Source organism: Temnothorax nylanderi, unplaced genomic scaffold (assembly GCF_030848795.1).
Source record: "Temnothorax nylanderi isolate EJ_2023f unplaced genomic scaffold, tnyl_v1.0 TNYL_tig0015_pilon, whole genome shotgun sequence".
NCBI lineage: Eukaryota > Metazoa > Arthropoda > Insecta > Hymenoptera > Formicidae > Temnothorax > Temnothorax nylanderi.
In genome coordinates, this window is record NW_027249077.1 from 1187953 (window position 1) to 1214908 (window position 26956).

The following is a 26956-nucleotide window of genomic DNA, read 5'->3' on the forward strand; positions in this document are numbered from 1 at the left end:
TAACAACAAACAAGATTCGTTTTTTATTAATTAATCGTTTATAATAACATTGTGTGTGTTTTTTGTGGGCTTTCTTAAATCTCCCCTTTTCTCTTTATATATATGTATATATATATATATATATATATATAGAGCAGCTTCTTTTTATTTCTTCTTTTTCTCTTCACCTCGATCTAACAAGGAGTAAGATCGTCGCGCACCGATTCATAGAAAAAACAAAGCGCAAGAATACTGAATGACAAACGTAGCTGGCGTTTCTCTCTCTTGGCATGCTTAAGAGATGACGCGATATAATTCCTTTTTATTATTATTATTTTTTTCGTTTATATTGAAACGTGTTATATAGTCGATTTGCGCTACCTCCTGCTCCCGTTTCATACGTCCTTAAATGTCGACACGAGAGAAAGAATGACAATAATTGGCGTCTAATTAACACCGTCCGGATAGCTTCGTAGCCTCCTCCTTATACCGCCCCTCTGTCAGTCACTTTGATTCGTTATAGCGCTCTTTCCCTCCGTCAGTGAAGCTTTCCTAGCGGAACGAAAGGGTCCGCGGGTCCCAGAACGAATCGTCGTCGATCTCGCTGGAGTGTCGGTGTCCGTTTAAGATCATACCGGAGAGCCAATAATTTTTCCAATTTCGCAATCTCGACAAACTCCTAAAGTAAATCACACTCAAAAGGTAAGACTGTCAAGTACAATCGCTAAATTTAGCTCGCGTGTAACTCTCTGAGTACAATTTTGCAGTGTTCGTAAAGAACGAAAAGAAGCAATCGCTTTACTATGGAAGAGCCGCTCTCAGAGAGTAAGACTCTCAAACGGACACTCATTTTTTCGCTATCGACGCGTGTCGGCCTGGGGTGTGTGTGTGTGTGTGTGTGTATGTGTTCGTGTGTACGTGTGTATGAATGCGCGGAGGGCGGGCGTTATATTAATTCTATTCGACACCTAGTAGGTGAAATCAACCCAGTGCCTTACGCCTAAAAGGTATTCTACGAAGACCGAAAGAAACGTCCGGAAAATTGTGGAGGATTGTTGGGCGCACCTGCGTTCCTTTCAGCATTCGACAGCTCGCTCGCACGCTCGCACGCACGCTCGTTCGTTCGTTCGCCAGTCGATTTCATCCTCGACACCGATATCAAAAGAGCTACACGGATCGTCTCATTCAGAGGCTAAAAGTCGGTAACGATGAGAATGTACAATGAGATATACAGAGTGTGAGGCTCGATAAACGATCCCGAGAAGTAATCGGTAGACTCGTCGTGGACTGGTACCGCTGAGTCAAGAACCCGACGACCCGTCATCGCAGAAGGAATGGATTAACATTCGCCTCCTGGTGGAATTTACAACGAAGAAACTGTCGGATATAGACATATGAACACTAGAGACAGAGATTCACATTCGATAGGACGTTGTAAGATGCACGCCGCTAGCTACGAGATTAAGGATGGATTAGAGTCGACCGTTCGATCATACATTGGACGCGGATCAATCGAAAATTCAGACTTTCAGCTATACACGAGTATTACAGCTTTCGAGAAAATACAATTCGTAAATGTGATCCAATGATTACCGTGATATTCTAAAGCGATGACGGATCGCGGGAGCCTCGCGGAGCGGTATCGTCGCGTAAATTCTACCCGCGCTCGATCGTCTTGTCGCGTCTCGCTGTTTTATTGTTCTCGTTAAACGATCGAATCGCTATCGAATCGCTGGCGCTTGGTCTGGACCGCGCGAAGAGGATGAGCGTCGCGGAGATGGACCTGACCCCGTTCGAACGTCTTTAACGCGAGGTACACAATGAGTCCGTTCGCGTGAAAGTCATATAGGTGCGTTTTAGGGTGATAATTATCTAAAAGTCTAACGATGATAAGTAAAAATGCTTACTCCTCTCCTCTTTCTTTCTCGTTCTCTCTCTTTCTCTCTCCTCGACTTTGTACCGTAAGTAAAAGCACTAATGTGTGCGCGCCGCATCGACGATTATTAGTTTCTCCCCTTTCTCTCTCTCTCTCTCTCTCTCTCTCTCTCTCTCTCTCTCTCTCTCTCTCTCTCTCTCTCTCTCTCTCTCTCTCTCTCTCTCTCTCTCTCTCTCTCTCTCTCTCTCGCTCTCTCTTCTCTCACAATATTTTCCTCTCTTCTTCGAAGACCCGCTTCCTGCCGGAACCCGCTCGACATCTCGCGTCTCGATGCTCCCTCATAATTCTTTCTCGTTTCTCTTATTTCTCCTCTCTTTACGCCTATAATCAATTTTAAGTTCGTAACAAATATGTATACTTTCTCGCTCGCGCGAAAGAGAACTATACAACGGCTATATCATAGAGATACGATGGGATAACGCAGAAAACAATCGAAGAAAGACACGTAACGACCGCGACATATGTGAGAGATTACACACACTCGCTAATTAGCGTCTTGGTACTCGTTATAATCACCCGCGGCATCGGAAACTTCGGTATCAGTCTTTATTTTTCACATCGCCTGAATCAAGATTACTAGTCGGATATGAGTTCGGATGTCGTAATATATAGTGCGAAAATCGTGAGGGGGGGGGGGGTAAAGGGTGGAGGGCGCGGGAGGAACAAAAAGCATCCGCAGAAGCTGCGAAAGGGGGGACACGTGCTCTAATAAATAATGTAGTTATCACCTTCCACTCGATTACTACCCGAATCGTCCAGTCGTGTAGTTCCGTAAACGAGCACTGATATTCTCTCTTCTTTTTTTTCGCTTTAAAATGCGCGTTTATGTACAATCTCTAATTGAAAAAATACAACTCGGTGAAAATAACTTTGCGAGCGGAGCCCCGCCGTTGCAAATCATTACGCGTATGGCGCAATCGATATCCTCGCGGATTTATTCACGCGAATAGCCGCGGAAAAAGCGACGGATTCTCTCGTGTCTCTCGCGCGATCGTCCGATGCTACACGACCGGATCTGATCGGTCGATCGTCGGATTCGTCGGACGCGCACGTTCGAAGCCGAGTACTATCATATACTATCACGCGACAAGGCAACAATAAAATGAAAAATAAAAGCAAGGAAGTGCTTCGAGTACCGTTGTTCTGTCTACTTTTGATTCAGACAGACTCACTCCATGCAAGTGTAATCGTAATTCATGCGTAAGCTTGTGTAATAATAATAACAACACCGCGTCAGGGAGATACGTCCGCGTCTGTCGCAATTGTGATTTCTATATTTCAATATTTACAGCGCTTGCGATAAATCTCATTAGCATTTAAATAATTTCCGACAATCGTTTCTCTCCAGTCTTGACAATTTGCGCATGGAAAACTCTCATCGACAACAACAAAGTATCGTAAGTCGTAAGATATCTACCGCGGAATGATTACACGATGAAAAACGAGCTATTCAATAATTTTATTTAGATTCCCGATTTTTCTTTAACGTTAGAAATTTCGTCTTGGTCCATAATGACGTATACATGATGTTCCTATTATGCGTCTCGTTAGTGTAGTTACTTTTATGTCGCATTATTTTTCTGATCAACGCAATATTAGCCCTTTCACTTCCACCTTAAGTATACGTAACATTCTAAACTCTAACAAAGTGTAATCGTAACATCGTTACCGAGATATATTGTCCTCCAAAAAATCATTAAAGCTGCAGTGGGACACACTTGCCCCGATAGGTGAAAGGATTGAATCGCGATCTTGAGTTTTCTAGGAATTGCTTCGTTTCTCGACGAAAATGATTATCTCCCTACGCGGTGCTCTCTTCTTCTCAAAATCTCGAGCTTGTCTCACTGCATATGTATATTCACACCGTCACTGAAAAACATACGAGAAGCGAGTACACACACAGGACAGGCGCGAGTAATAACAATTAAGTACAAGATTGCGTCAATGGCGTGATGTGTTGATACCAGTGTGATAATGATGATGATTGATAATGATTAGGATGATGACAATGATAATGAAAATGATAAGAATGATGAAGATGGTGAAAATGGTGAGGGCGATGAAGGTAATGACGATGAAGATGATGTTAATGTTAATATTGTTAATGATGGTGTTGAATGATTCGACAGTGAATCCGAAAAAGATTCGTCGCTCTTCCTCCGCCATATTTTTTTTTTTTGCTAAAGATATCTTGGCGAAAGAAAACAATCGAAGGTAAAGATACTTTGTACAAAATACGATACAAGTAGCGATGTAACAACACTTTGCAATAGTTAAATATAATATATGTATATATGTATATATATGTATATCTGTATATGCATATGTATATATGTATATCCCGTTACCATTTAATATGCTATGATCTCCCGTTCCATCTCGCCTGTCTTTCTCTCTTTTACACACACACACCACACCACACCACACACACACACACACACACACACACACACACACACACACACACACACACACACACACACAGTCATATGATATATAATTATCGTTTGATACGCGGACGATTCGCCCGCCCGATCGTAGGATCGTAGCGTTTCGTGTCTGCGTTTCATTGGTGTCTGACGATGCTCCATACCCCGATTTTTGTGCGCCACTCAAGACGTGCGCCTGACGATAAACGGCCACGTCGCCGTTCATCATCGGGCATCGTCTTGGATTCGTCGATTCTCTCCCGATCCGAACAGGCGATCCCGATTCCGAGATTCATCCGAGCGGCTGGAAACACGAGGCTCGAGGATCTCTCTCTTTCTTTCTTTTTCTCTCTCTCTCTTTCTCGCGGTTTGGACGCGACGATTCCATCCGCGCGCAGGTTCATTCGGAAATGCTGGAATAAAAGCGAAGGACATGGGATAATGTAAGTAAGGGAAAATACGCGAAGAGGGAGGAAAAGGGGGGGAAAAGGGGACTTCCAGTCTCACACACACGGGAACAAGAGAAAATTGTCAAGACGAGAGATCGTCATCGTTTATTCGTGTACGCGCCGCTACGGCTCTCGATATAGCGCGCTCGATTTCCACGAGAGAAAGAAAAAAAATAGCTAGAGAATTTATCGATTAGAGATATGATCATTGGTTGCTGCTGGGTGAGACGGTTCTCCCAAGGCACACCCACGTTGTTGTCGCGTCCTCACTTCTATACGGCGATATGATTATCCCTTTGTAGGTCGACCTCTACCTCTCTCTTCCGTCCACGTGGCGAAAAATCCGACTTCGGTTTGCCTAGCTTCGCTTCGCCATTGACTCGTTTTTGCATATACAGAATCTATGTTAACGCGGGACGTTTCTCTCTTTCTCTCTCTGCCTCTCTCTCTTACATACACTCGATACAATCCGCATCGCAACGAAGGTTTCTGTTTTATTCTGAAAACCGAACGGTACTCCGAATAACGCGAAGGGGACGAGAAGAGATTGGAAGAAACAGTCGCGCAAAATACGCGATTTACATGACTTGGCGCGCCGTCGCTCAAAATATATTTCGCAGATAGCATTCCGTGACATTGATTATCTCGTGTATGTTAGGAGATTCCGCGACGGTTCGACGGACGAGCAATCGACAAGTATTTCTTCAATGGACCGCGCAGCACCGATCGAGAATCCTATCGTCGCGCGAAGAAGAAGACGAAGTAGCAGAAGAAGAAGATTTCGGAAAGGGAGGATTAAGAAGAAATTCGATGAATCTTGTACGTATCTTTTGTCTCTTCTCGATCGGTGGAATTGTCAGTCGATACTCGGCGTGGGTCACCTTATTCTCATCTCGAGCAGTCTCCACCGAATGTTCTTTCTCCTTTCCTTTTTATCGCGAGGCTTGTCCTCGATTTATATTCGTCCAGCGACGTTCCTCTTTATTTTGCAGTAGTTAACGATTATTAATAGCGAGTAGCAACAATAGCAGCAACAGCAGCAACAGCAATGGCGGCGCACTCTTCCTCGCCTTGTCCTCTTTGTCTTCAGCAACAACGTCCGACAAGATAGCGTCCTGATTGCGTATCTTTCGCTGTCGAAAGACGTTCGTCGTAATACTGATTTACGCAGCTCGATTGACGAGATTGACTTACGCGCACGCGAACGTCGAACGCGAGAACGAAACGGAAACGATCGCGACAACGCGTCGTCATTATTGTTATCGTCGTCACGTCGTCAACGATCGCTCCTCCTCACTTGCCCAATCCAAATTTCATGAAGATCAGCTCCTTCCCCTTGGAGAGTATATCGCCGCCTGCGCTTGCACCCGCCATCTCGGTGAACTTCTGCATCAGGTTCGGCCCGGTGCTCTGTTGCTGCGGCTGTTGCTGCTGTTGCTGCGTTGGGTTAGGCTGCGTCTTGGACTGCGCCGTCGGTAGCACCGCCGGTATCCCTCTCATGGGCTTGCTGGCGCTTTGAGGACCCCCGACCATTCCGCCTTGCATCCCGAGGCCGCCTGGTTGATTCTGCTGCGAGAACGGCTGACCCATCTGACCCATTTGACCCATCTGACCCATTTGCTGCTGTGGTTGCGATTGTTGGAACTGTTGCGTCGATTGCTGCGGGTACCCTTGATTCGGCTGTTGCTGCTGCTGCTGGTACGGCTGATTCGGCTGTTGCTGGTACGGCTGATTCATTTGCTGTTGGCCTTGATAGTCCTGCTGCTGGAGATGCTGGCCCGGACCCTGCATACCCGGCATGTTACTACCAGCGACCCGATTGACCACGCCGCCCCTCCCCTTCCCCTAAAAAACAAAGAGATATGGTTAATTCGATCTTTTCTTTCTCTTGTCAATAATTGTCATCTCGCTTTCCTGTTTTGCTGACGTCCAATCGCTAATAAAGACGAAACGAATAAACCGTGTCTATTTTTTTTCGCCTAACTCAACGCGCGCTCTATCGTTACTTCCGCTAGTGTCACTTCTGCGATGCTATTCTTCTATCATTCCGAAGTTTCTACAGTTCGCTAACGCAAACAAATTGTCGGCAATTCGAAAGAGATATGCGATGATTTCTGTTTTACATAATGGTGAAAATTAATTGGCGAAATCCTGTGAGTGCATGTGTTGAGATAAAAGAACATAACATAAAGAGATAGAAACTTTATAAAGATTTTCATGTTGTATTTCCAATCCGTCCTCTTGCTAGTGTTGTGTTAGTGTTAGTGTAGGACATTCATGATGACTTATCGAGGCGCAAGGTACGTTTTCTTTTCTTTTTTTTTAACTGCAATGATTTTTATTGAAATGACGAGAGATCAAATAGAGACGAATGCTACGGCATGCTGCACGATGTAAAGCGTTTCACATGGCATACGAAAATACATTGACATGAGCGCACGTAGCTCGCGTGTCACGTGTCACGTCCGGCACGCGTGCTTCGCAATAAAGTACGACTCGTACTTGTACTTGTAAAAAGAAGAACACATACTACTAAGTAAAATGCAAAAATACTGACTCAAATAGTCGTCAGATTTTTCTAATCAAAAATACGAATTTTCTAATCGACTTTGCGAATTCTTTTCAGTCCACATTGCATTTAAAAAATTAATAAAATTCTCAAAAAATTTACTTGACCTTCTGAAATAATCAAAATGCCTCTTTTCATGTCGTAGAGATATATATATGTATCTATATCTTGCAATATATTTTGCATTCATGCAAAGAATTGAAGATCATTCAATATTTATAGTAAAGATAGAATCGCGAATTAAAGCTGACAGCGAAGCACAGAAAGCGACATGTAATAAAAAATGCATAAAAATACGAGACCATATAATTTTTTGTCAAGTTCCAGTCTCTATAACTCAATCCGATATCTATATTTTATCTATACGCAAAAAGTAAATCAAACAAAGAATATTCTGTCGATTGATCACATCCTAAACAGACAATGCAAACGTAACAAGAAAATATTGATTGGCTCTAGAATTTCGCAGTGTTCTCAGTAACAAACAATTCGAGTTTTCCTCTCTCCATTTCTCTTTGAAAGGAAAATTAGCAACTTGTGGTCACGCGTGGAAAAACGACTTGTCGATCACGGACAGTCGTTGAACGTGGAAACCTCGGTGTACCTCAGGAACAAGCGCACAAAAAGTGTTGATAAAAAGCACACACGTTTGACAAAAAGCACACGAGAAAGAGAGAGAGATATATATATATATATATATATATAGAAAGAGAAAGAGAGTAAGCGCACGAAGAAATTCACGGAAGAGGAGCGGGCTCACCTGTTGCTGAAGGTGGGGCAGTACGGGACCTTGCTGATGGGCACCCATGACACCGCCGCCGGGTGGCAAGTGACTGGGCCCATGCTGATTGGACGTGGTTACGGTCGTGTAGCTGTGGTGATTCGCTTGTTGATAGGCTAGATGCGGTGGATTGTTTTGATGTTGTAGTTGATGTTGTTGGTTGTTCATTAGTGATGGTGGTGGTGGTTGTTGTAGTTGTCTAGAGTCTAAGTGACAGACAGGGACAGACACAGGCACAATGCAGGCATCTAGCAACAGAGAAGAGAACAGAACCGTGTTGTCATTCATGGCGCATTTATCTCTTACTTTTCTTGTCTTTTCTTTTCTTCTCTATTTTTTTTTTAAATCTCTTTTCCTTCGAGTCGATCGAGCATGCCGGAGTATATGTTATTCCGAAAAGCCGCGAGACAGATCGCCCCGAGACGAGATCGATAGATCATTCGAACGATCCGGCGAAGAGTACCCGGAATTACTTGGCGAGGTCCCGTAAGTCACGCGAGTCCGGCGAGTCTCAACGTCGCCGTTCATTTTCCGGTATTTCTGGACGAAAGTCGCGACCGTCTGTCGTTGTACCGCTCGTACCGTTCCGATCAATGAACAAATGGAAGATTAACGTAATCGTAAATGGCCAGCATGACAACACGACACGAACGACAATCATGTGACACGACGACCATCGATCAGTTCAGGCACACAGAAACAGATCATGTCGGTATAAAGTAAACTGTTATATATCACAGCGACATGATCGTGTGTATATAATCAGTCGATTAAATATATATATAGTGTAAATATATAATATATACGTATGTATATAATATAGACAGAGAGAATAGGACAGATACGTAGAGTAATAGTAACAGAGGCAGATAGTGCCCGGAGAGAAAAAAAAATATATGTATATAAATATACGTATACACGTAATTGTAATCATATATACATATATAAACATACATATATATGTTAGATATATACTTATATAATAGAAGACATTGAAAGCAGCTTGGTGTTTTATATTGCATATATATATAATATATATATAATCTATCGTCGTGTGTATGACAGCACGTGTTTTCGACGGACGTTCACCAAATTCACTTTATATACATGTGACGCGGAGAATTTCTATCGGTGTGATACTTGGTAATAACGTTTGACGATCGTGGCAACAGTTAACAGAATAACATGACGTTGTTGAATGCCTACGAGAGCGTGGGTATCGGATGTACACTGCTGGTGAAGAAACCGGCGTGCGTGTGAAGCGACACAACGAGGCCCCTCTCGTCGAGGGGCACGTGTAAGGCGTGTCGGACACGCGGTTTGCACACTTTGCTCCAAAATAATTCCATCTAATTATACGCCGCATGCTCATTCGGCTCGAATTGCATATCGATTCGAACTCGCCAGATTGCGCAACGCTAACAATTAATATATCAGTGTTGCCCTTCTGCCTGTCGTCTGGCACACATCTGGTTTTTCGTGTCTTGTGTTGCTTGACGCTTGCATTTCCGTTTTTTTTTTCGCCCACACCGACGCGACGGTATCGCTACTTATCGATTGTATCTCAATCATTGAAACGATCTAGGTGCACGGATCTTTTGATCTGACTGTGTGCTTCAAACACTGAAATAATGCGTCGCGTCGCGTCGGTGTGAAAACGTACGTCAACAACCCCTCGAGCCAGTTTCAACATCCCGTTGCTACGAATCGCGAGGAGATTGAATCTCACTGACACGCGAAAATCTCTAGCTTACAGAAAAAAAAAACCAATTGCTTTTCTTAACAATTTGGCAGTTTGCGCTTTTTGCATTGCGCTGCGGATGCTGCGTTACATCAAAACACTCACTCGTGGTGATTGGGAAACAGTATCAATGTACATACGGAGGAAAGGAATTTGGCTGTCAAAGCAAAACCGTTATTACTGCGATGCAAAAATGCTTTCATTATCAAAAGCAGTTAGAATTGACATTAAAGCGAAATTTATTCTCTTTTGATAAAATGGAAAAATCTCGCCGAGTGAATTTATTTTGCGAAAACAAATAAAAATACAAATAAATACAGTAAATAAAATTAGTATTTTTAACGAATTTTTTTTACTGTCCATATATAATAATAATCCGGATATGCCATAACAATGTAAAATATGTTAGACCAGCAAACTTTTTTCTCCGTGCAGAACACATAGTTAATTCCGATGTTCGTTTAGGCTTGAGGAGCTATTCGTGCCCTGATAATTGGACTATAAGGAGGATTTGATGTATATGAATGGTATGTGATTGCGTGTTTACCTTTGCCACGTCGGTGACCGGCCGGGGGTGGTTCTCGAGGAGGTAGCGGTGGCCCCCTCGCGCCCGGCCCTTGGCTCTGGCCGCCAGGTCGCCTGCTACCCTGCGGCGGTTGCCCCTGATTCTGTCCGGGTGCCTCGGTAAGGAAATTACTCGGCACTAAACCGCGCACGCCGTTCAGCTCGCCCATGTAAAATCCGTCATCGTCCATGTCGCCGTAGACATATATCTCGTTTCCGGTTTGGAACGTTAATTCGACTTGCTGCAAAATTAAGGCTCAATCAATAGCAAATAATGAAAATAGGAAAACTATTATAAATTATTATATAAACGTGCAAATGTGGCAATCAATTAACTATGGACAGTTAACGGATTTTTAAAACTCCAATTAAACATGTACCTAAATAATGGTGAATTTTTAAATTTAGAGTATTAGGATAAAAATCTTACAGCATCAACGTTAGGAGATAATTCGTGAGGATCATAATCATAGAGGGCTATCATCTTCTTCACAGGCATGCTCGCATAAATGTCTCCCCATCTCTCGCTCTGTGTGGGTCCTCTTCTACTCGGCTGAGCTTGACCTGGTGGATCTTTAAGCTCGTCCACCATGTTGTAAGGAACATATCCTCGCCTACCGCGACACTCGCCCCAGTAAAAACCATCGGCATCTTTCTCACCGTATACCTAGGACAAAAACATTGTATAAGATTTTTATTTCATATAATGCAGTGATTATCATTTATAGAGATATTAACATGAATCAAATGTGAAATTAAATGTACTTTGAGTTCATCTAAATTTTTGTAAAACAGCTGATAATTTTTTACTTCAGAACATTTAATTTAAATTTGATTTAAACTTAATTAAAATAATTTCAATAATCACAAATATTAAATGAGAATGGTGGTTGAATAAGATGCAGGAATGATATAGGATATAAGAACCTTGATGGTATCGCCTTCAGAAAATGGTAATTCCTCTTCACACGCATCTGGATTCGGTGACATAGTCGTAGGATCGTAGTCGAATAGCGCCACGAACCACCGTTGTCTCTTGTTCATTTGTTGGGCTACATTCGGTGGATGACTCGCCCCACCTTGAGCCTGCGTTACTCGTCCACCACCACGATAAACCGGTCCCCTCCCTCTTTGAGATCCTGAGCAATATTCAAAGAAAAAATGGACATAATAACATGTGACTCGTAGATTTATTTTGTTACACTTAAGGTTGATAGATGAGTACACACAGTATAAATTCTTATTTTACGTCAAGGCTTCAGCGAGAGAATTGAGAGTCCGAAAGAGGAGAAAAGTGTCACATAAATACACATCACATTCAGGGTTTATCTTCAGAGTTACATAAACAGCAATTGTTCGAAACAATTAATTAAAATAGAAAGGAAATGAGTGTTAAATTAGAAATTGAGGCAAAGAATGCACAGAATTCCATCACAGCAACACAGTGGCCATTAATATCTACCCGTTTGATCATAATAAGGATCTTGTGGTCTACTGCTGGGGCCGCCCATGCTAGGAGACCTATGTGCTCCAGGCGGGCCCTGAGGATCCATTTGCGGCCCATATCGATGATGCGGGCCGTGATGCTGTGGTGGCATTCCCCGCGATCTTCGCGTGGGATCGTCCTCCTCGCTATAATTCGCTTCGCTCGCAGAATCTTTTGTGATTTCCGGAATTCCTAGACGAGATAATTGAAAATCGCGATTAACCATGAGTATATGGATCGAGCAGGGAAGCTTGGGTTGTACGGAAGTCATTCATTGTCGAACCCAGATTCCCTTGCTCCTTTATATTTTTGGATATTTACCCATCTGGGGGACGCTCTGTCCGGGGTAAATCTCCTTGTCGGAGAGATTCTCCTCCGTCTCGATGATAACCTGACCGTGGGCGTCTACTCTGTTGCCCACGTGTCGTCGCATGTGCGACGGCACGGGTGCATTCGGATATCGCTGACCTACGCCGCCGGCCATGCGATGACGATTGGGATCATCCTGCTGGGGGCCCATAGTAGACTGTTGGGGCTGCCGTTGATCCACCATGTGTGGAAGTCCATGGGGCGGCGGCATGTGAGCGGCGGGTCCACCCCGAAGCACGCTGCAGGGTATCGCTGTTGCGCAACTATCACCCGACTGACTTTCCCTGCTCTTAGTTCTGACGGTGATGTGCTTCGGGTTGAGACCCATGAGCTTGTGTATGTCGACAAGCGCGTGATCTCCGGTGGGGCTGTCAACGTCGGTGACCTTCTTACCATCGGCGTACACCGCGTAACCGGTGACGGCCGAACCGTTTAGGGCAACAGGCTGCCAGGTCACTAGCAAAGTGCCGTCCTGCGGTCCAGCCTCCACCTGAAAAATTGGATAACGTTATGCATTATTAATGCCTAGAACAATTTTTTCTTAAGGATCGTTGACAGAAATTCCTGAAAATCTAATATCTAGTTCTGGTCGCTGAATTTTTATTCTGTTTCTGGAAAACTTCACAATTTAACATTGCTTTCAGAATTTTTATCCTAATAAAAAAAAATTTTAGAATTGTAAGATTCAGATACAAATGTAAAGTGATTATATTTATATTAACCTGGATATCGACCGGAGGATCCGGTAATCCCTTGGGCAACGTCTTAAAGTGGACGTGGCAAGCCAGGTTGTTCGCCGCCTGAGCATTTTGGTCCTCAAAATGCGTCGCCCGCAGGTTCTTCGCCTTGACGGTCACCCTGTATATCGTTGACGGAGCCAGGCCGGTGATGGTGTGCCTGTAGACGCCCGGCTTCACGGTTCTCACTTCCACGTTGTTCACGCATACGACGTGCTGATGATTGCTGTTACTAGGTAGCCAGGATATCACGGCACTAGTCGCCGTGACGTTCGATGCTTTAACGGAGGTCGGGCCCAGCGCGACGTCTTTACCGATCACCATCGTGCAAGCGGCGTCGCGCGACGTCCTTCTCGAATGCGTGACCGAACGCACGCTTATCCTGTGCGGCTGCATCAGCGAAAGAACGATTTCGAGGTGATTAAAATGGATTACACAAACAGAGATGTACACATTTGACATTTTTATACAAGTCCTTTTATACAATCCTTCATTCTTACAGTTGCCCTGAAATCTTAGGGCTACTTAAACTTCATGTGCCAGTCTAAAAAATTTAAGACAATTAATATTTTCTATAAAAATCTTCATATCGCATATAATATCGCAGGTTCTATAAAAAAACTTCATATCGCGGGTAATTATTTCTTCTATTACATCATAGGTAATTGTGTAAATCGTATTAATTAATAATTATAATTATTTCAAATTAATTTTAATTTAATTAAATATTTTAATTTTATTCAAATTTAAAGTTTTTCTTTGTACTGAATTTGTAAATTCTTCTAGGGGAATCTGATGAATAAAGATTTTTATTACGAACCCGTGTAGAATCGACTCCCTCCACCAAAGCCCTGGTCCTCTCGGTGGCCTTCACCGTGACTTTCAGCACGCCGTCCACGTAGACGTGGTAAGACTCGAGTTGATGCGTGTTGTCGGGAGCGGTCCATCCGATCAGCACGCTCTTGTTGAGTTGCCGTTCGAGCGTGAGGTGCTGCGGCGCCGGAACTAGGTCCGAAAACATGTAGACTTCTTCAGGAGGAAAAGACAAAGACAAAGCCTAGCTGTAGCTAAGGATCTCTCACTATTGTCTATCTCTCTAAGCCAGCCTAAATCCAGCCAACACTTAACACAGTGCAACGATTCGGTTTTCTGTGTTCCCCATTTTATTTTGTGACTATTCACTCCGTGAAAACCGGTTCAGGCTTGGACGTTTTATCGTGTGACAGTGTGACGTGTATAGACGTCTTGATCCAAATTAACAACATGCAACAAATAAGGCAAAGGAAGGAGCCACAGAAACACGCTGAGGATTTGGTATTGTTTCTTGAGGTATTTGACATCGAACTGAACACACATGCATACACATCGAACAGAATCGACAAATTGTGGAAGCAAGATTTTCTCTGGAGAAAAAATTTTTAGTTGCGTCACAGATCGCGTTATTTTGGTTTAACGTGTACAGTAGTCGGAAAAACGTTGCAAACACATCGCTGAAAGCGGATTAATTTTTCTAGAGATGATCCAAGTACCATATATATCTACATATTTACTGGATTACGTACGTAGATTTGATATACATTACATTCTCTAATTCAGAGTTAAAGACATGCGTCATGCAACGTTTTGTAGATCAATGAATTGTTAAAGAGTATTAACCTGGTGGTTCCTGCTCATCCTCCTCCGCGATATTGTCGAGTTCCGCATAAGCGGATAATTCTGCTTGACGATTCCGGTTCCCTTCTTCCAACGCGGCTAATTCTAAATCAATATCTTGCAGATAGCACTAAAATAGATCAAATTAAAATTATTATTATCATCTATATAATTAACGTTCTCTAAATAAAGTTTTGATAATATTCTTATTTTCTTCTGATTATTTTCATACATCAATACTATCGTATTTTCATACATTAATACTATTCTTAATCCTATTTATCGCGGAGATATAAACGTAGGTAGAACACAAATATAAACGCGTTGGCTCGCTAAGTACCTCGTTAGCTCTCATATTGCTCACTTGAGGGATATTCGTCGAGACGGAATCGTCTACGTCCCTGAGGCCGAGAACGGCTTGATGGAATTCCAGCAGATCGTCGCCGATCAACTTCTGCACGAAGTTGGCCGGCACCAGACCGCGTCTACCGTCGAGCGTTTCCGCATCCAGGAAGCCGTCTTCATCAGGCTGGCCCCAGACCAGGAGGTAATCGCCACCCTGGACCGGTAGTTCCGCTTCCGGATTCGCGTTCGGCGAGTGTTGGAACGGCTCGTAGCTGAAGCGAGCTATGTAAACGTAACATCTGCCCTTGCCGGGCACGTCCAGCATATCCACTTGACCTTCGGGTACAATGTCCTCGGTGTTAGTCAATCGGTCCAGGGGATTCGTCAGTATACTTGTAGGGATCTTCGGCATTTGCCTAGGACCCCCCAGAAAATGGTGGCCGGTCGCGGTACCGGGCGCGGTCGGCGAACTGGCGCGCAAGCTCTGCTGGATCTGCTGGATAATCGCCTGCTGCTGAAGCTGATTTGCCTGCGACTGGGCGGAGAGTTGCTGCATCGCTTGTAGAGGATCGCCTATTGCTTGTAACAGACCTCCCGAACTAGTACCTGCACAGGCACGCGTTATTATCAGAAAATTCAATTTAATAATGCTACGACTCATTTTTTTAAAGTCGAAAAAAAAATTTAGTTTATTCTTTACCTTCTTAAAAGTATTATACTGAAGATTAATCTTTCAATGATGTGTGTTAATGCGATTCTGACCTGAGCTTACGCCCGGCGTCCCGAAAGCGTTGGTCCCGACGGTAGTGGAGTATGTCGTTCCACTGGTGGCGAAAGTGTTCTGACCGCTGGAGAAAGGAAGAACGGACTGGGGTACGCTCGTGAGTCCCCCAAGGGTGGAATGATAGGACGTAGTGGAATACAGCGGCAACGAGGGCAGCGTCGTCTGCGGAATGTTCGTCTGCGACATAGTATAATTGTGATGCGGCAACTGGGTGTTGTAGCTGGTCGCGCCTGTGCTGTAAGTTCCATTTGGATGCGAGGCCATGGACAAACTAGGATATGTCGTTGCCTGTGCGTGAGACAAATCAATCGTTGTGAAATTTATAGCCAGCTTAATCTTCTTCGTATTTTTTAATGTCTTACTTTTAGCGATATTACGATAAAACTAAAATTAGAAATGTACTCGCCATAAAAAATTGCAACACTTGAATCAACGTTAATTTATAACTGTTGGAATCTATTCTAGATAAATATTTCGTAAACTGGGTGCTAAAAACAGTGCCATCCGTTCTATCTATAGGCCTCCAAGAATTCATTACTTCGTTTACCTGCTTATAAGAAAGTAATCATGATTGAATAATTGACGACACACCTGTTGACTCCCATTCAACTGATAATTCTGGGCAGTCTGGACAGGCTGTGTATAGTGAGGTATCACGCTCTGGCTGGCCGATGTCAGGTACGTAGTCGAGGCCGGATGCTGCTGCTGCTGCGGTTGCTGCTGTTGCTGAAGCGGTTGCTGATACGTTTGCGTATGTGGGTAGCTCTCCTGATACTGATTGCTTGTGAAGTGTGAGGTGTGCGTTTGTTGCTGCTGTTTCTGTTGGGATGGTAGAGCGCTTTGAGAATGGGAACTCGACAACTCGTGCGGTTGCGATTGTTGCTGGTACTGTTGAATTTTCTGCTGGAAAGCGGGCTGCGACTGACTGCTGGAGAGTGACGGTGCTGGCGGGATCGGCTCGCTGTAGTGATATGGTGGTCCATTCGGCGTCAGTGGAGGACAACCAGGCATCATCGGCGTTAATGGCATTGGTGAACCTGCGTACTGTTCGAGAAAGAGAGAAAAGGTCTTATCAATAATCAGCAAACACATCAGAGAGAGAGAGAGAGAGTACTAGTACAAATTGCGACAAAAAAGTTAATTACTTAAATAATTATTCTTGTTCAAATTGATGTTAAATTTCTCTCAATCTTTTCGTATAAAAATTAGTGAGAAAGATTGTGTAACATTGTATAATATTACGTAAACGTACGTGACCCATCTGGGTAGGTATCCCGAGGTTGAGGGCGTGTGGATGAGGTGGATGTTGATGCTGGCCGAGGTTGGGAAGATTCTCTGAGCTAGACCTAAGGATGCCCTGCGTAGCCGAGGGTTGCTGCGTGGTTATCGCGCTCCGCGTGTGGTCCAATTCGTGCAAAAATCTGCCGCTAAATTTATTTTGATTAATAAAAAAATCCGTGCGATTCACTTACAAAAGTCATACGTAGTTAAAACAACTGACGCCTTTACAAATAATGTCTACACAAACGCCTTTATACTTAAATATATGTATAGAGTATGCGAGGAACGACGATCAGCTGTGTCACGCTGACGAGTTTGCAAAGCCAATTTCTCTCGATTAAAAAGATCCGTTTTGTCGATCCGCGTACCTATTGTCCTGCTCGATCTTGGCGATGATTCTATCGATCTCGGAGCAGGTCGGCGGCCAAGTAGACGTCGGGACGCTCGTGGACGTGACGTGCCCTATGACCGGTCCTCTACTGCGTGCACGTTTCAGACTGGTCAGCTCCAGCGACAGCTCCTCGTGCCTCACCATCTGCAGCTCGGTTTTCTTCTCGAGCTCCCGGATCTTGGACTGCAACGCCTCGACCGATTCCGGGCCCTGATAGCGTCCTGCTATCTTCTCCTGCAGCTGGTTCTGTGCGTCCGCATGCTGCCTCTCCAGCTCCGCTCGTCGGGCTTCCGTCTGCCGCATTTGCTGAAAGAATCAATCGTATGATTAACGTCATAAATAAATTTGTCAATATCCGACACAAATAAGACACATACTTCGGCGCGTGATCGACGTTATGCGGTAGTCGTTACGTAGACACGACAGCGATTTGCTAAGGTTGCGCCGATATCTCGATTAATAGCTGTTTATACAGACGATTTATTGCTCCGAATCACGCAGTAAAATTTTATACGAAATGGATGTTTATGTATTTTTATAAATGTTTGATACTAAAAATAAAATTTAATTGCAACGTACACTCCGTATACTGTGGCAAATATATGAGGCAACTCCACATTACAAAGGAGTTTCATAATAAGATTTTAATATAATTTCACAGAGTTATCTAACGTTTCACACAGAGAGTGGAAATAACGGATAAAGAAAGAAATCGGTTCGATTTTTGCGGTCGCGGGACTTCGTTTTTAATAACTTGGAGCGACGTGTAGTTGGATACGCGACAAGAATGTCACGTTTGAAATGAAGGGGGCCGGGCTTTTGTGCTTCGATTGCCCGGAAGGTGCGCGCAACGGATCTCCATTATATACAATCTAGCTGTAGAAATCTTTCGTCAAAAAAAAAAAAAAAAAAAAACGATATCAAGAAAACAAGAGGATAATACCGATAGACGACATTCTCTTTGACATGTCCCCTTTAATAGCTTCTTTATAATTAGCCGGCAATTATGGCCGTGACGCCGCGCCGATCGCTTTATAAACAGTAAAACTGCTTACCACTTCGCGAAATTAATTGGCTCAATTATCTCGATTGCGGTAGATTGAACTTCGGTCAGGTCAGTATTAATTTCCCGCGTACACAGATTTCTGGGGTCCGCTTCGAAGCGCGCTCGCGGCGTACAAGGGACATAAATTTCGGCCGTTAACGAAGTTTAAGCGGTTTATTTTACGCGTGGCGAGGCCGCGAATTAAAGTTCCCTCGAGAACGAGCAATCATTACCGGAACGCATTAATAACAACTTTTGTTTTTCGTATTACGTGCGCTTTATCGAGTATCGGCGAGCGCGGCGCGCCGAGAATGAAAGAGAGCTTTTCACGAGCCGCAGTTCATTGTCGATGGTTTACACGTAACTTTCGCGCGCGCACGTGTATATTTTGGTACATGTGTATATGTATGTATTGATTATATATATATACACGCATATTACCTTTCCACGTAAATCTGTTTAATTTCAAGAACTTTCGATTCGCGACAAAGTGCACGCACGTGTGTTTCGCACATTCATTAATATCGCTTCGCAGGATCTTTAATTTTTGGCAACTGCAAAATATCTCACAAGATGCTTTTTCCCGCAAATTCAGAATAACTCAGTTTTCCCTAATGTAAAAAGCAACGCGCAGAAGTCTCACCTGAAAACATTTAAAAAAGAAGAAAATAAAAATGGTCGTTAAAACATCTTTCATTATCTTGGAGATTGTATTTAATAAAAAATTAAATAATTATCAATAATACACAAACGAGTAGAAGTAACATTTTCCAAACTGCGTACAAAGATAATTAATTAAATCCAGATAATAAATTCTTAAGATAAACATTTAAAAAATAGGAAGGCACGCGCGCAAAATTGTTTTATTATTCATCGCTGATAACGCTCACCTCCAGGATGGATTCGAGAACGACTGCGTCCTGCATGTTGGTGGTTCTCGTGGAGGCGGTAGCCCCGACAGCGGATCCGGTACCGTGCAGCTGCGGAGCCTGAGGTGCCGTGGAAGCGCCACCTCCAACACCACAGCACTGCAACATCCCTGAAGTCTGAGACCCTCGCCAGTCTTTATCGCGGCCGGTCTCCCTATCGATCTAGCGTGTGTGTCTAGGAGCTATCTTAATTAATTGGGCGGCCTTTGCGCGGCCCGCCCGAGCCGCGCCGCGCACCGCACGACGTTCCCACACACGCCTAACAGTGCGGCTCTATCGTAGTGCAAAAGGGGACACTTATTTCTCCCATCACGTGCGTACCATGCCTCGGGAACGAGCCGGGACTTGGTCTCGTAGCACTCTCGGGAAACGGGGGGACCTCGCGTTTAAGGGGGACCAGCGTTCTTTCGCATCGGATCGCAGGCTGATTCGCAGTTAGATATGGGGTCATCCTAGGACAAAACGCACGTATGCAAAATATTTTTTTTTTCAATCGTTAATGAGTGGCTCTCTCTGGCCACGCCTCTTACATTTTCAGATTCCGGAAATGAAATGGATATTTAAATGGGAATGAAATTATTGACGTGCTAGTTAATTATAAATCTACGAAATGCGAGGAATGTATGTCGTCAGCCAAATATAGCGTGAATTAGGTTGCATCGATTTGGCCCTTCATTTGATAAAGTTGCTTTCAAGCACAGCCCGATTTTCTTATCCTGCTTATCCATTTTACGTGCTGCCTTTAAACCAGACATCTTTTTGACGCGCCGTAAGCTCTCCGCAAGTCTTCGTCCAATTCAAAGAAGAACAAAAAGATTATTAATTTAAAGACCATATTTTGTTGTAATAAAAAAAAAAATCTTTTCTCAGCTCGATTCTATGTCAAATAAAGGGCAACTCCGTGATTCGACTATCGCGCTATTAAGCCTAGGACTCAAAGGTTGTTAAGCCGCTAGATTTACTGCGAGAGTTCCCTGTTAAGTGAGAAAGTCAATCGGCGCCGATTATTGGCAACAGGTATTGGCGCGAGGAATTCGATCGAGTTCGTAATCCGCCTGTAGAAATCCTCGCTCCGGTTTGCCGGACTTCATGGTCGACGATCGCTCGTCGCCGTCGCCCACAATGAGCCCAACCGACCGCGAACACGTATGTAACTTTAACACCGGCGGCGCAGCCAGGGAGTATTAACTACAGGGCAACTACGAGTCGTACAGTCGCTCTCGTGCGATATTTCGTGTCGACACGTCGCGTGCGGCCAAGTGCCCGATCGTGGTTTTCACGCGAAAAACTTGCCGCGATTGAGACCCACACATGCACACAAGGCACGCATACCCACGCATACACACGCACGCATACGCCGCGCTTGTCACAGAATCTCGTTAACGTGTATGTTGCGATCGAGCGACACGTGCCTCGTTCGAGGCTTCAGTTAGCGATTTACGCGCATCGCCGAGTTTCACGCCCTCGTCCCGTTGTCTCTGCGTCTGTGCACCGAGGTAAAAGCGCAGCAAGCGCATCCGGCTAACTCTTTTCCCCATTTCTTCCTATCTCCAATCATCAGAGATCAAACGTGACTCCTTTTTTTTTTACTGCGACACTCAATTGTCGTCAGTCATCTACGTTTGTCGCGCGAACGCGGAAGAGAACAGTGCCGCTCGACCTGCGTTACCCTCCAGAAGACTAGAGCAAGAACTCTTTACGTATATTTTTAATTAAATGTCATCCAGTTGGAGAAAACTTATATCGGCAAAGATATACCGAATCGATGTAAGATAACTTAGCGAGAGTTAAATTGTTTGCATTATAAACTCAAACATTCGTTATCGACAGGATTAAACGCGATAATTGACGTAAGAGCGTGTTGTAAAAATCACTCGCGCACATTGTATAATTGACAATGAAGTGCAAAGAGAAAAACATCTCTCGCTAGGCGCGAGCCTCTCATTTTCCTTTTCTTTCATCGCCTTCCTATTAATGCGATTTAATGGCAACTCCCTCGGGTACGCTTCCATTCCCTGATGCTATTTAATTGCCGTGCATGTTCCCGCTCTTTGTTTCTCTTTCTACCGACACTAACGAACACAGTGAAAGCGAGACGATCAGGAAATTATCCGCTTTTCTGCCGCGCAAGTTCATGCGTTGACGGACAATCAGCGACGTAACAATGTGCACAGAAGGAATGAAATGCGATAAAACAGGCTACGATACGAGCCGAAGAATCGATATAGTATCCCGAAATAGCCGAGTAGTAAAAACAGAACTTTCCGCCGCGTGCATACAGAATTTAAAAAAAACAAGAGAACAAATATATCGCGGATATGTATTATGTAAATATTTGTCCTTAGGCTGAGCGTGCAGTTCCGTGAGAAGAAATATGAAATCTTTACCCGATAGAAAAACCGTTCCCGACCCCTCTATCCACGCATCGCGAGAGTTAATGCTAGACTCCTATATTAGTGCCGAATTATCGATTTTATTCCGCCGCACGCGGTTCAGCTCTCGCGGCTTAGGTAAATACATCTTATCGCTGTTACTTTATGGCTACTTTGTTCCTCGCGGCGAGTTCTTCCCGCTCGTTAACCCTTTGACTGCCGATATACTTCCAAGTGATATAACGAATGATCGTCGAACGTGAACCGACTGAAGTCTACATTTAATTGGAAATGTTCACGTTGAGTCTATAAATAATTATGTAAACAATACATCAGTAGAATGCAGAATAAAAGAGATACATTGTTGAAAAAGATTTCAGAGTTTTCATTAGCGAGACTTGCAGAAAGAACAATTTGCGATCAATTGTCATTATACGTGTTAAGAGATTTAACACTTGAATGGATATTTATTAGGTTCGCAAGAGAATTTATTTCGCAGATGTAAAAGTTCTTACACAATTCTTTTGCAGGGTAAAACATTCCGATTAAATTACACGACTTCTTTCGCTGAGAACGAATTCTTTGATACTTCTGGATGCTTAGTTTAACGAAAAGCACGGAAATCGCCGCGGGAAATCGATATCACAAAATTTCATGGGTCTGATAACAACACGGAACGTAACGATGAAGCAACTGAACGTGCGAATGGAAAGAAATGTGCAGAATACGGGCAACGAAAGAAGACTAGCGAACGAAGAGACACCGAGCGAGATAGATTGAGAGAAGCGGAGGCAGCGATAAGAAGATCTATCAAGGCGAGAAGTCCTACCGGGTGCTGGCTGGCGACCAATTCGATCCAAGATGCGGACGAAAAGTGCTACGCGAGCAGTTGGATCGGGCGATATCGAGGAACACCTCGATGGCGGACGAGATAACGACTGATACACGGAGATAAACGGGCGGAAATGGGCACTCTGGCGAAACCCGAAAGTGGAGGAGTGCAAAGAAGTCTCGTTTGACCGCTCCTTCGAAGGAGAAACGAGAAGAAACGGAAAGAGAAGGAGATGTTCTGATAAAATACTGCACTTCCGGCCACTGAAAGCCAGCTCTTGACGATGATTCGGAAGGCAATTCACCTCCGGAATACTCTTAGCACTTTGACGCTCGACGTGCGGCTCGGAATTGAGCCTCGTGCAATCAAATCGACAGTCAAGACGACGTCAAGGAAGGAACGGCGGTGGCGAGGGGTTGGAGGAAAGACGCGCGATTACAACGGGGAACGAAGGTACACCAGAGACCCACGGAACGACTTTCACCGGCGGGGGCACGACTCGAGTGGCCACGGCACTGCTTATTGATCTCACTAAAGGGCGAAAGGTACGTAGCGTACATGTGAACCCGGTGCGCGCCGGACACCACTGCACGTCGGGCACGTAGTGCAACCACTGTCGTGAGCAGCAGCGGTGACGGCAACGACGACGGCGGTGGTGGTGGCGGTGGCGGTGGTGGCGGCGACACCACCGACACTCCACGATTATCGTCCGCCATACTGGTCCGTCGTCCCGGTGCCGCTGCCGCCGCAGCCGTCGTCGTCGCCGCTGGCCATGGCCACTCTCATCCCCATCACTGACACTCGTCCGCTACGGACTGTCACTGTGAGCCCCGACACGTTGAGCTTGACAGGGTTGACCGGATCGGACAGGCAAAGGGCTCACTCCCGGGAGCACGTCTCGCGCGAATTATACGTTCGGAGGTGCCGCCTGCGACATTCCGCTCGCGTCCGCGGCACTCGCTCGCTCGTCGCGTCTCCTCGGTGTCTCGAACATCGGACGTCGCAGACCGGCTGTCGAGCGGCTAATCGAGTTTTCCTTTCGTACTCCCGTTCGCACTCTTCATCAGACACTCCTCTCTGTCGCTCGTTCTCTCGCTCTCTTTTTCTCTCTCTCTTTCTAGCGCTCACCCTCACCCTCGCACCGGACTTGCATCAGCTTCCACTCTACCTCCTCGTCGACGCGACACTTACGATGACCGAATCGAAGGGATTGTGGCAGGCCAGGGCTGCTGCTGCTGATGAGCGAACTCTCCTCGGTACTCGCCAAGCTTTTTCACTCGGCTATCATCCCGTACAACCCCCAAGATCTGCTCGGCCGTGGAAGGCAGGCAGGGCTGCTGGAGTCGGGGGTAGGGGGTGATGGTGATGGTCGCTTGCCGCTGTCGGGGGCGGGGGGTGACGGGTGGGGGTACAACGGCCCGTGTGGGGCGGAGGTGTACCCCCGTACGGCGTACAAGCGGACGGCAAGTGCACGGGGGTGGTCAAGGAGAGGGTAGATGCGCGCACCAGGATGCGAGAAGCGTCGTAGGGGCGGTTGGAGAAGCGACGGGGAACCGGCGGGGGCGAGGGCAGGGGCTCCCGTCACCGCCAGATATGGGTCACTCGGCGATCGATGCCGATATAGAGTCGCTGTATCGCCGGAGTCCGTCGCTCACGATCTCCCCTTACATCACGTCTCGCTCGCTCTCGAGTCGCGATCTGGGGGAATGGAAAGTGGTCCCCTCTCGCCTACGTCGCGGGGACGCGCGTCAGCTCGACCGCTCGCCGGCGCGGCGCGTTCGCTCGCGACATTATCATCGGCGACGGGGGGCGACGCGGCGTTAAAGGGGGGTTCGATCGACCGTGCCAAACATGGCGGCATTCACCACCCTAGTAGCCGATACCCTGGAAGTCTAGTGACTTGGCGAAATGGTTCGCGTCGCGGCTACATGGGGGTGTAGTTTTCACAAAAGACCAATCAATACGCAAGAGGTGATCTTACGATATCTCTACTCTCTCTCTCCCTCTCATTGTCACTCTCTTTCCCTCCGCTCTCTCTCTCTCTCTCTGTTTCCCTCTCTCACTCTCTCTCTTCCCCAAACTCTCCCGCCACTGACTCTCCAACCCCCGTCTGCTCTCCCTCTCCTTCGCCTCCCTTTCCTCCACCTACATCTATTTCATTTATCTAGCTCTGTTCCGCGACTCCCTTCTATTCGTTTCATTCTAACTCGTCGTGCTTTCTCCTCTCGCGCGATTTTTCTCATGGACGAATGGCCAATGTAGAATGACACGAAGGCAGGAGGGGGTAGATCCGCGAAGATTCGGAGAAATAGTCTAATTTTAACGCGGCGTCGCCTGTTAATGCACGCACGCCTGTCCAAAATTTCCTCGTGCAGGAGAGACGACAGTACCTTCCTCGCGGTCTAAAACGATCTTGCCGTATCACCAGGAACGTACCAACTTCGCCCATGTAGAAATTCCGAGTATCCTTCATGCCAGTCGAAAATTTCGTAAGATGATTGCGCGACTGCCGATCGCATCAATCAACGCATAAATACGAAGGTTCTGCGTCATGTCTCGTTTAACTTTAATGATCTACAACAGATATAAAATAGTTTTATTTTAATTAATTCATAAAAGAATATCGTTATTAATTGTAAGTCAATAATAGCATGCAGTTAATGATGGAGAAATAAGGAAGTTGGGAGCCTTGGCACACTGCCACGCAGACTAATTAGAATGCAATTTCCTTCAGTTACGTTCCTGCTGTCGTTAAAAGAATTATGTGTACTCAAGTAAATAATAGTCTCAACAGTTATGCTTCCGATCGCAGATTAAATTAATTCACATATGAGCTATTCGAGATAAATAGTTTCGCTGTGTGTACGATACAGAGAAGAAAATCGGACGCGTTGCGACGCTGATGGTTCGCCACTGCGATTCAGGACTCGACATAATGCTGCGCAGGCGTCCGTTGACGTCATCGGGTCTAAGGCACGGGGTGTTATACGCTTATCAATGAACGTACGACGCCTACGGCGAGTACCTGTTCTCCAGCCAGCGCAGCACCGGCGAACACACCCTCCGCCGATCCTCCCTTACCCTATCCTACCGGCCTTGCGACCGCGTGCCCTACGTGCTCATTCTCGTCGGTAGCCTTGCGCTACCTGATCGCCGTTCATCGGCCAGGTGTACTGGGAGCGAGAGATGAAAGCTGATGCTGCGATACCCCACGACCCATTTTCTCACGAACGCGTAACACGAGGTCTGGCCGAAACGCAGACGGATAGAAATATCTTACCCGAGTTTTTTAACTTTTTAACAACTACTAATTGTCACAAATTAAAATTTTATCTTGAAATTAAAATATTCAGAAAACATTATCTCTGAATTTCTTTTTCTTCTGAAGACTGTCTTCTGAAACCGTTTTCAAAGTTATATAATATGTTAATATAATCAATATTGAGATTCGTGTACACTTATACCGAGTTGAACATTAGTTTTCCATTTGCATGATTTTGTCTTACAAGATTGTGCAACACAGCGAATTCTTTTCTAATAGCCGCTCGCTGCATAACTGCATTTTCCCCATTGAGTAATTCGAAGCTCTAATCGATCGGCGGACCGCGCGATTCGCCTTCAATCAAACGAGCTGCATCAGCGTCGCTTCGTCATCAGTTCGAATGTTTACTATTAATTAACATCGTATAAGATATATTGTATCCTCAATGAAGGATAAACAGAAGATACTGTTTCCTTCAAAATTTAATAATATGATTCAAAATTAATATTTCCATAGCGATTCTTATAAAAACGATTTGTAAGTATAAATAAGAACACCAATGGTTGTCATGATTACGTGGACACTAAGAAATTACTTACAGTTTCCAGTTTATATCTGCCGATCTCGACACACGCTTTCGCTTTCACATTTTTCACTCTCCATGGTTCTCGGTGATTATACCAGTTATCATGGTCCCGGACTCCAGCATGCGAGTTGCATTACAGGAAATTTCTCTCGAGTTACAATCTATAAACAAAATGCCCTTCAAATTATTCATTTGCCGGAAATGAAGCTATTTTCGATCTAAGAGACTTTTTAGGCAAATTTCAACTGTTTCTCTCCTTCTCTATTAAAAAAAAAATATATATATATATAAACAAGTAAGATCGTGAATCTCTTTCTCTGGCAAAGGAACATCTCTATTCTTAATTAAAGGAATATCTCTATTATTAGGTCTGGGTCTGTTTTCTGTTGCTGAACTGGCTGCGCTAGTTTAGAGTGGCATTATCTTTTTCCTTCCA

The 26956-nt window shown here is 44.9% G+C and overlaps 1 protein-coding gene across 6 annotated transcripts; it reads right to left on the bottom strand.

Annotated features, from left to right (window-relative positions):
* On the bottom strand, positions 1-26807 carry Rbp (RIM-binding protein). Of its 6 annotated transcripts, none has more exons than XM_071698328.1 (18): positions 26534-26807; positions 25109-25246; positions 19430-19567; positions 17472-17800; positions 17075-17249; positions 16414-16866; positions 15801-16110; positions 15058-15644; positions 14697-14823; positions 13861-14069; positions 13026-13430; positions 12256-12793; positions 11911-12126; positions 11376-11587; positions 10879-11115; positions 10432-10690; positions 8123-8391; positions 1-6638 (listed from the first exon to the last, which is right to left on the bottom strand). In XM_071698328.1, exons 3-18 carry the CDS (start codon positions 19463-19465, stop codon positions 6087-6089), a joined length of 4914 nt encoding a protein of 1637 aa, XP_071554429.1. In that variant the 5' UTR covers positions 19466-19567; positions 25109-25246; positions 26534-26807; the 3' UTR covers positions 1-6086. The 6 variants fall into 6 exon arrangements, with proteins under 6 accessions (XP_071554429.1, XP_071554430.1, XP_071554426.1 ...); XM_071698329.1 differs by having other exon boundaries at positions 25063-25246; XM_071698325.1 differs by lacking the exons at positions 25109-25246; positions 26534-26807 and adding an exon at positions 23864-24027 and having other exon boundaries at positions 19430-19585.
* Between the last annotated feature and the right edge of the window lie 149 nt (positions 26808-26956).

Coding starts and splice junctions, on each gene's coding strand:
- Rbp (XM_071698325.1), bottom strand. CDS start 19,576: ATGTTGCAGTGCTGTGGTGTTGGAGGTGGCGCTTCCACGGCACCTCAG. Junction 14,824..15,057: donor TCTCGACGAATATCCCTCAA/GTGAGCAATATG, acceptor GATCTATTTTAG/TGCTATCTGCAAGATATTGA. Junction 6,639..8,122: donor TGCCCCACCTTCAGCAACAG/GTGAGCCCGCTC, acceptor TTTGTTTTTTAG/GGGAAGGGGAGGGGCGGCGT.